Raw genomic sequence first — 9,773 nt, 5'->3', positions numbered from 1 at the left:
TTAAATTCTTAAATCTAGCTGTCCATGATATCTAAGGGTTAAAACAAATGCCACTTGTTATGGTCTTAGTGTAGCACCCCAGATTTTTAAAGTCTTATTTTAGAGATATTAATTTGATGCTATGACTATATTAATATTCATATTAGGTAATGGCATTTACTTTGAGGTTGAGATATTTATTGATGATATTAGGTAATAATATTTATTCTTGAGGAACTTATTAGATCTTATGAATATTATTGGAATGAATATTGAATTGAGGTTATTATATCATGATGATGATTTTATATTGATTATTTTATTGGGAGATTTAAGAGATATGATAATTGATGATTGATTGGTATAATTTGGAGTATGATTGTAATAATTGGGGAAATAATAGGATAGTAAATGGAAGGTAGAAATAGTATAGGGTTGGTGGAATAGTATAGGGTTGGTGAAATAGTATAGGGTTGGTGGAATAGTGTAGGGTTGGTGGAATAGTATAGGGTTGGTGAAATAGTAAAGGGTTGGTGGAATAGTGTAGGGTTGGTGGAATAGTGTAGGGTTGGTGGAATAGTATAGGGTTGGTGGAATAGTGTAGGGTTGGTGGAATAGTATTTGATTTTCTCCTATAAATAGAGCTCTTCTCCTTCAGAATTTTCACCACTCATCTCCTCTCCCATCTCTTGCATATATTCTTTCTTCTTCCGCTTTTTACTCGGTCTTTCTTCTTTCTAAGAGTGTTTACTCAGAACAGAGAGAGAAAGGGCGAGACCAAGCGCTACAAGAAAGAAAGAACACAAGAGGAACCGAGAGTGAGATGGGAAATTTAAGACAGAGAGCTGAAGAGGAAGAAAGAGAGTTTAGGCGAGAAAGAGAGAGAGAGAGAGAGAGAGAGAAAGTCAGTGAAGGGATTGTTATGGGTATGGACCAACTGTAGCAGAACGGGTTTCAAGTAATTACCTTTGATGATCCATTCATGTAATCCACTGTAAGTATTCTTACTTACTGAGTATGATATTGATATCCAATAATACGGATTTTTGTGGTTTTATAACTTGTCTAGCATTTTGCTATATATGATTCAACAATGATTTATATTGTCGGAAATCAATTGACTCACTACTTCACAGTTTTTTTGTAGTGCTTGCAGGAATGGAAAATCAAGGTAATTATGCAGTTGTGATTAGAGATTCATATTGAGATGTACAGAGACTCCAAGTTGGTTAAGTTTTGTCTAGAGTTTAGACTGTCGGATAGATTTGTACAAATGCCTTGTACGACATAGCTTTGGGTATTTTTGTATAAAGAAAAGTATTTTAACAGTATTTTTTTGTATTGATAATTACAGTTTTTCCGCTATATGAGATTATTTCAGCGTAACATTCGTGTTTATCTACAAGATAAAAGAAGAGAAATATCGGGATGTTACACTTAGTAAGGAAACAAAATAATTCATTATATTCCCAAAATAAAAAAGCAACGCATAAATAGTTTTACTTTTTTTTAGAAGTGATTTATTTACACTACAAGAAATTTGGTTGTTTTGCAACCAAATTATTAGCGGCGACCCAAAAGTTGCTGCTAATGAGGGGTCATTAGCGGCAACTTTTAAAGATTGCCACTAATGAGAGGTCATTAGTGGTGACAACAAAGTCGCCACTAATAGCGGACGCTAAATACCAAAATAGTTGATATTTAGCAGCAACATCAATAGCGGCGACCATTATTGCCGCTATTTACTACTCATTAGCGGCGACATCACACGGTCACCGCTGTTAGGCACTCAATAGCGGCGACACACGTTGCCGCTATTTAAACACAATCAGCGGCAACAAACTATTGCCGCTATTATGAGCGCAACAGCGACAACTTTAAAAAGTTGCCGCTATTAAGGGGTCAATAGCGGCAACATTTAAAGTTGCTGCTAATAGTCCTAATGAAAAAAATAAATAAAAAAATAGGACTTATTAGCGGCGACATAAAGTTGCCGCTATTGAGGGGTCAATAGCAGCAACTTTTTATTGAGGGGTCAATAGCGGCAACTTTAGCAGTTGCCGCTAATGGTCTTGACAAAAAAGAAAAGAAAAGAAAATGCCTATTAGCGGCGACATAAAGTTGCCGCTATTAAGTGCCTAATAGCGGCAACTTTTTATTAAGGAGTCAATAGCGACAACATTTAAAGTTGCCGCTAATAGTCATAACGAAAAAACAAATAAAAAAATAGGACTTATTAGTCAATAGCTTGCCGCTAATGGTCCTGACAAAAAAAAAAAAAAAAAAGGCCTATTAGCGGCGACATAAATTTCTCGCTATTAAGTTCCTAACAGCGGTGACTTTAAAAAATTGCCGCTATTAAGGGGTCAATAACGGCAACATTTAAAGTTGCCGCTAATGGTCCTAACAAAAAACAAATAAAAAAATAGGACTTATTAGCGGTGACATAAAGTTGCCGCTATTAAGTTCCTAACAGCGGCGACTTTAAAAAGTTGCCGTTAATGGTCATAACGAAAAAACAAATAAAAAATAGGCCTTATTAGCGGCAACATAAAGTCGCCCCTATTAAGTGCCTAATAGCAGCAACTTTAAAGTTGCCGCTATTGTGGGGTCAATAGCGGCAACTCTTTGTCCTGACGAAAAAACAAAATAAAAAAATAAGCCTTATTAGCAGCAACAAAAAGTAGCCACTATTAAGTGCCTAATAGCGGCAATTTTAAAGAGTTGCCGCTATTGACCCCTCAATATCAGCAACCTTAGCAGTTGCCGCTATTTACCCCTGAAAAAAAAAAAACCAAAAAAAAAAAAAACAAAAATTATAAAAATTATAAATATTGGGACGATGCTATTGGCCCTACATATATAATAGAAAAAATTATTTACCAAAAATTCACCTCCAATAATATGTCATTATGTCTTTTATATTAATTATTGGTGAATTGTTTCTATTTTCTATTCTTATTTTTTATAAACAATCAATACTTACTGAATTAATTTGATTGATGATGATAGGATCAAATTATCGATCAAACATCCGATTGATCCTACTGAATTAATTCGATTGATCGTGATAGGATCAAATGATTGATCAAACATCCCATCGCTCTTAATGAATTAGGTAGATTGCTCGTGATAGGATAAAATGATCGATCAAACATCCGATCGATCCGGGTAAATTAGTTTGATTGATCGTGATAGGATCAAATGATCGGTCAAACATCTGATCGATCCTTGTAAATTAGTTCGATTGATCGTGATATGATCAAATGATCGATTAAACATTCGATCGATTCTAATGAATTAGTTCGATTGATCGTGATAGGATTAAATGTTCGATCAAACATTTTATCGATCCTAGGGAATTAGTTCGATTGATCGTGATATGATCAATTGATAGATCAAACTGGATACAATTAAAGGTTCAATCGAACATTCAATTGAACTATAAACTTTTTATATTATCTTAGTGCCTTAGTTATATTGATCTTATATTATCTTTGGATTTTGTTTTATTTTATAATTAATTATAAGATAAATATCAAGTACTTAATGATCTTTATCATAAAAATTTATTAAACGAAAATTTTTAGTTAATATTATAATAATAAAAATATATTACAAGAGAAAAATTAAAAAAAAACAAAAATAAATAAATAAATAAATAAAAATTAAAAAAATTGTAAGTATAATTTTTTTAATAAAAAAGAAACCCCAAATAGCGGCGACATATTGGATCGCCGCTATTTGAGATCATTAGCGGCGACTATTGATTGTGCCAAATAAAATTAGCGCCATATCTGAAATTGGCGCTAATTTTTTGAAAATTTCAGACCATTTTTTTTTGTTTTCTGACTCAAAGTCCCAAAATCACTCTGACTCAAAATAAAATCACTCTCTCACTCCCTCTCATTCACTCCGAGAAACTGCGAAATCAAACCTCAGAGAAACAGCGAAATCAGTAAGAGAGGAAGAGAAAGAAGAAGAAGGAGAAGGAGAAGATAGACGGACCTAGATCGGATCGAATCGGATCCGACCCACATACGCACATCCTCCTGGTATGTACGTGGGTCTTCTTCATCAAGGAGAGAGAGAGGCAAGAGCCGCACCGGCGAGAGACGAAGAGAGAAACTGAAAAAGAAACAAAGAGAAACTGAGGAAAAGACTCCAAAGAGGGATCATGATTTTTTTTTTTTTTTTTTTTTTTGTAATACAGGAAAGTGAGCACATGGGGCCATGGGAAAAAGTTAGGTGGGCAGTGGGACTATGGGAGTGGGTGACAAGTGCCCTGTGGCCGTGGGTGATTTTTTATTTTTTCATAAAAGTGGTCCAAGTTTTGTAACTACATTAATTATTGAAATTTGGTTGAAGATTCTAATATAGTTGATTATATTTACTAGCTCAAAATCATGTCAACTACAATTTAATTTGTTTTTATATTTCTTAACACAGAACAACAGCTCGTCGACGGAGAACCATTTAGAAGCGGTGCAAAATCGCTTAACGCAAGTTGCACTTTTGAGGTTAGTTTTATAAGTTCAATTCTTAATCAAAGTGGTATTCTTGCCAACTTTTATGATGGTCTATTATTTGATGACAAATATTCCATTTGTAGGGTCAGCGTCAAGCTTATATGATCTCTTATGTTTAGACACACCAAGTTGGAGTAGCAAAACAGATCGATGTTCATCTTCCAGTAAGTTGAGACTTTATGTTTTAATTTCTTGTTTAAGAAAATTTGCAATAGCTTATCAACCTTTTTCCTAGTCCTTGACCCATGTGGTGGTAGTTTGTGTCATTCTTAAAGTCTATCAAATTATGAATGCCAATTGGTAATTGAAATGAATGAGAAACACAAAGGCCTATCCAACAAATTATGAACATATTATATGGTCAGTTCCTAGCAAAGATTAGTGCTCTAGAGGTAAGTTTATTGCCACTACAAACATATTAAAGCTCCTGTTCCTCCAAATCTTAGCTTTTCAAATGGGAGGTCAGGTATTTATTCTTTCACCGGATGTTTATGAAATTCTTGGTTCATAGGTCAAAGTACACTTTATTGGTATTCACCAGTGAAATTCATGTCCCATTCATAGATATGGGCTATCAAAATCATGGAATTATTTTGATCATGAGTCTAGCTCATACACTGATATGATATTTACCAAACTAGATGATTATTCACGTCATGATATCTCCAAAATCTGAATTATTCCTTTCACTGAATGATTTTTATTCTTACACAACTTTCTGGGCAAAAATTTTGAGAGCTTGCTTTCTTGCATGTACTCTTCATAAAGTACTTAAATGCTTTGACGTTTGATCTGCAACTCTGTGTATAGGAAATGATATCTCCTTCGGTGTCTTCTAAACAAATCGTTTGATAAAGTTTAAGCAGCAATGTCTGACTTTCGCAACTTGTATTTTTTATTAACTAGGTCCGCAACTAAGACTGGAGAGTCTGTTACATCAATCTGGTAATAGGTTCTGTGCAGATTGTGGAACTCCAGATCCAAAATGGGTGTAAGTTATCATATCTTGAGTAAATAGGATTAATAATGTCATTGCCAATGAATCTTTTATGCTCCTCTTCCTGAAAAGACTGCTTTCTCTCTCTCTCTCTGAAGTCTTTTGTTGTCATTATTTTTTAAAATTAAGGCATTATTTCATGGTATTATTTTGAGCGATGCAATCGTTCAGCATACATATCTATTGATTTCTCACTAATCTACACAGAAGGAAAACTGCTCATATTGTTTAGTCAAGTTTATTATGGACAAATGAATAGCTCATATTTACTTAATTCATAATTGTTCATCTGGTCATTGTCAGATCCTCAAATCTGGGAGTATTTATTTGTATCAAGTGTTCTGTTGTACATAGAAGCCTTGGCATGCAGATTTCAAAGGTATAGTTTCCAATTATGCTCCTTGACACAGTCTTGTAAAACAAAATTTCATGAGTACAGATTATATAACCTTGTATTGGCACTATCTTTCCACTTTGAGGCCTTCAAAATTTGATTGAGTAGGTCTTTTACTTCTTTATAGAACTTGAAAGAGAGACATCGGTGATATAGATGTTATCAAGCCAGAATCACCATCCATAATCCACAAGGCTTATAACAACTACTTGATGTTGTCTTTATGGTATGACTCAGAAGGGTTTCAGATAATTATTCTCAGCTCGTCTTAACACATTATATAATAATGCCAAATTTGTGCTGGGCCAACTAGAAGCAGCATTGGGGCCTGCATCCTGCTATTAACTTTAGCTGGAAATAGTTGCTGGTAGAGAAACCTATCTTATTATCTAAAGGCTGATCCTGATTCTTCAAGATTTCCTGCCTTGTCAATACTTTTCCCAAAGGACTGTCTTTGGTGACACACTTTGCTACCTTGAATTCTCTCTCTCTGTCTCTCTAAGTGTGTGCCAAGGGAAGTAAAAAAATTCCAGAGCTCATTTATAACAAAGAAGCTTAAATATAACTGCCCATTGAAGAAAGAAATATCACAAGAACACTTTGAGGAACTGACAAATTTGAGCAGATTCAAATTTTCTTTGTTTCCGCATTGGATCCTCATGTGTGGGAGGATCCCTAGCAGGTTAGGAGGGTAAGTAAAGTCATTTTACCGGGTAACAACTCTGGTAGCTTGACATGTAGTGTATCAAATTTTAATCAGAGATATGTAGGGTTTTGGTAGGATTTCAATTGCAGATTTCAACCAAGGTAGCTATACTCTCTCTCGCCTCTCTCCCTCTGATGAAGTTTGGAATTGGATGTTCTAATTCAATCCAAAAATGTACCAGGTTCTATCAGTGAAGCTAGATGAATGGACTGATGAACAAGTCGATAATTTGGAAACTCTGGTTGGAAATATTGCAGTTAACCAGAAGTATGAAGCTTGCATCCCAAATAACCTTGAAAAACCAAAACCGGATTCTTCTATAGAGGAACGATTGGATTTTATTAGGTAATGCTAATACAATACTTGTCATACTTTTGAATGAGAGACATTTACTATTCTAAACCAGAAACATTGTTGAACACTCGGGAGAAAATATGAGATGCTATAATTTTCGGATTCCAATGAGCAGCTGTTCTGCCCCTTCCCGTCGACTCATAAAAGGAGTTCATCATCCCCAAGCAGTTCTTTAAGCATTTTCTTTGCACATGACAAGAAACAATTCGAGAAACAAGCAACTAGAACTCGTATTGGGCAGGCATTTCGTAACAGCTGGGAAAGAAAAGACTCTGAGCACAAGGCCTCTAAGAAGTGCAATCTATTGGTAACGACTTTTTCATTTGGTTAATTTCTGTTTTTATCAGGTATATGCAGATGTTTAAGTGCACTTTTCTTTTTCTTTTTTTGTCTTTGGAGCTGGCTATGGATATAAAATATGCTACTGGAAATTGTGTTTTACTGAAGAATTAGATTTGATGCTTTTTGAACTCCAAAGAATTCCTTCGAAAGAGGCATGGAAACATTATACATCCTCGGAACATGCACAAGCACATTGAATTTTCTGTTTTGCTTGCAAGTGATAACATGTAGGCTGTTTAGAACTATTTGTTTATAGAAAAGTTCAAATGTATCTGCACCTACACAAACACAGGAAGGAGGAAGTCAAGGAAACATTATACACTACAATTGTTTGTGTAACTGTGTATGTTTGTCTGTAGAATATAAGCACAGCCCAATCGAGTAGTTCAAGTTCCACACTTGTTCAAGACATTTTTGACAAACTAATGCTACAATTTGGTGGAGTTGGAGGGAAATGTCTAAATATATACACTATTGATAAAACCGTATCTGTAGCAATGAGATACACTTGCTCTTCCTTCAAGTGATAAAGGAGTGATTAAAGAAGTCTATGCTTTACATTGTCTATAAGGACTATAAGTATTGCCTCATCACATTGGAAAGTGCATTAGCACGTGTATGGGGAAGTAAGAGGAAACACAAAAGTTTGTGAACTACAAAAATGAGCCAAAATTGGATTGCTTCACACTAGCACTTCTCTGAATGATTTTCTCTGTTGGAATTTAATGTCCTGTTTTCACGTATGCAAAAATTGTTCATCCCTAGAGAAAACGAAAAGAGGAAATTCATTAAATTTTCATATTTTCCTGTAATTGTTTGTCAAGGGGAGAGAAAAGAAAGCATAAGGGAAAATATATCAGCACATTGCTCTTAGCGTCATCCGAAAATATCTCTAAAATAGGTGAGATTTGGAGAGAAAATTTGGCTGTGAGAACTAAATGACATTAAACTTTATTTCATTCTTCTTCTTTTTTGGTAAGTAATGCAAATTCATTAAAAGTATAGAGAGCCGCAACCTAGTAAACATTTTCTTCGGAAGACCAAACAATGGAACAAGATATAAGTTTTCATTCTTTTGTTTTTAGCTCCCATCTTTTCTATTCTTTTTTTTTTTTTGTTAATATTCTCTTGTAGAAAACTGAATGTGAACCAGCAGTTATTTTATATCACAAGTTGAAAAAAGAAAAAAAGGACATAAAAAATTTTCTTCGCTAATTTCAAAATTTGAGTTTGATGTGGATGCTAAATCTTATTTCTTCAAATGCACTGTTTATAGGCAGGTATGGTTGAATTCATTGGATTGATTAAGGTCAATGTGGTTAAAGGCACCAATCTAGCTATTAGGGATGTGATGACTAGTGATCCTTTTATCAACTACCAAAGAAGCAGTCCTGAAGGATTTTCATGAACGAAGAGCTCTTAAGGTACTTTCAGACCCACTTCCCATTTTCTGTAATCATTTTTTTCTATTTCTCCTATGCTTGGATCCTGGGGAAGAGTAACAATTTGTTGTTATCCTATGCTTAGTTTAAGTTAATATTTTGTTTTTGTTTTTTCGATTTTCACTGCAATCATACAGGGGGAGAGATTTGATGCTATTGCTTAAACTCATTTATTAATTCTTTTGTTTTTCTAATTTCCCTTTTTCTCTGTGTTTTCTTTTTCTTTATTATGTCTCGTTAATGGGCTAGAGAATTAAGGAGCTTTCTCTGCTTTCCAAATGCAATGTTGCATAATTTCAAAGAATTTTAGATTTTCACAGTTTTATAATCCATCTAATTAAGAGAATTTTAATTCAATTGCAAATTGCACCACTGTATGTACTTAATCGTGTCCTTTACAGATTATCTCAGGATTGCAGAATTTCAATAAAGACAATGTTGCTTCAGTTGTTACTGCTGCAGAGAATGTAGGTTTGATGTTACCTTCTAGATTATCCTAAGTCACAAATTTAAGATTAATTAACAATTGATGAAATATGCGGTACTGTAAGCAATTTTCATGCATTTCATGATGTTGATTTAATCATTTAATTAGTATTGTAATATTTTTTTCTTCTTCAATATTTTGGTTTTTCATATATTGTAAGAACTACATCACAGTTGTTCAAGTTGTCTATGCATGGACAATTAAAAGAAATTGATTGTAAACCACATTACTTGCCATTGTAGTAGAAGCTAGTAATTGCCTTAAAACTTTGCTATTTTTCTTACAAGCAAAATTTGGTGAATAGTTCTCTCAACAGTTGACTCTTTATTTAATCTGTAGCAGTGCTTTGTGCATATGTGCTATTTTTCTTACAAGCATATGTGCTTTTTTGTTATTTTGTTTTTATAAATAAGATTCCTTTCATTTTTCATAACTGAAAATGGTTTTGGAAATTTCCAGAAAGTTGCTTTTGAGTAATCGAGAAGTAGGATGCCTAGAATTTAAGTGAGTTATATCTACTGTCCTATATGTTCTGTTAATCTT

General features: G+C 34.0%; 1 protein-coding gene across 1 annotated transcript; it reads left to right on the top strand.

Annotated features, from left to right (window-relative positions):
- The first annotated feature begins 4,242 nt into the window (after positions 1–4,242).
- LOC132177222 (probable ADP-ribosylation factor GTPase-activating protein AGD11) lies at positions 4,243–9,452 on the top strand. Its single transcript, XM_059589475.1, has 9 exons — positions 4,243–4,276; positions 4,429–4,485; positions 4,592–4,672; positions 5,415–5,499; positions 5,809–5,884; positions 6,787–6,950; positions 7,075–7,266; positions 8,578–8,725; positions 9,145–9,452. The coding sequence occupies exons 1-7, from the start codon at positions 4,243–4,245 to the stop codon at positions 7,133–7,135; spliced, it is 558 nt and encodes a 185-aa protein (XP_059445458.1). The 3' UTR covers positions 7,136–7,266; positions 8,578–8,725; positions 9,145–9,452.
- The last annotated feature ends 321 nt before the right edge of the window (positions 9,453–9,773 follow it).

Source organism: Corylus avellana, chromosome ca4, assembly GCF_901000735.1.
Source record: "Corylus avellana chromosome ca4, CavTom2PMs-1.0".
Taxonomy (NCBI): domain Eukaryota; kingdom Viridiplantae; phylum Streptophyta; class Magnoliopsida; order Fagales; family Betulaceae; genus Corylus; species Corylus avellana.
Note: the sequence above shows the minus strand (reverse complement) of the source record. Positions and strands in the feature narration are given on the sequence as shown.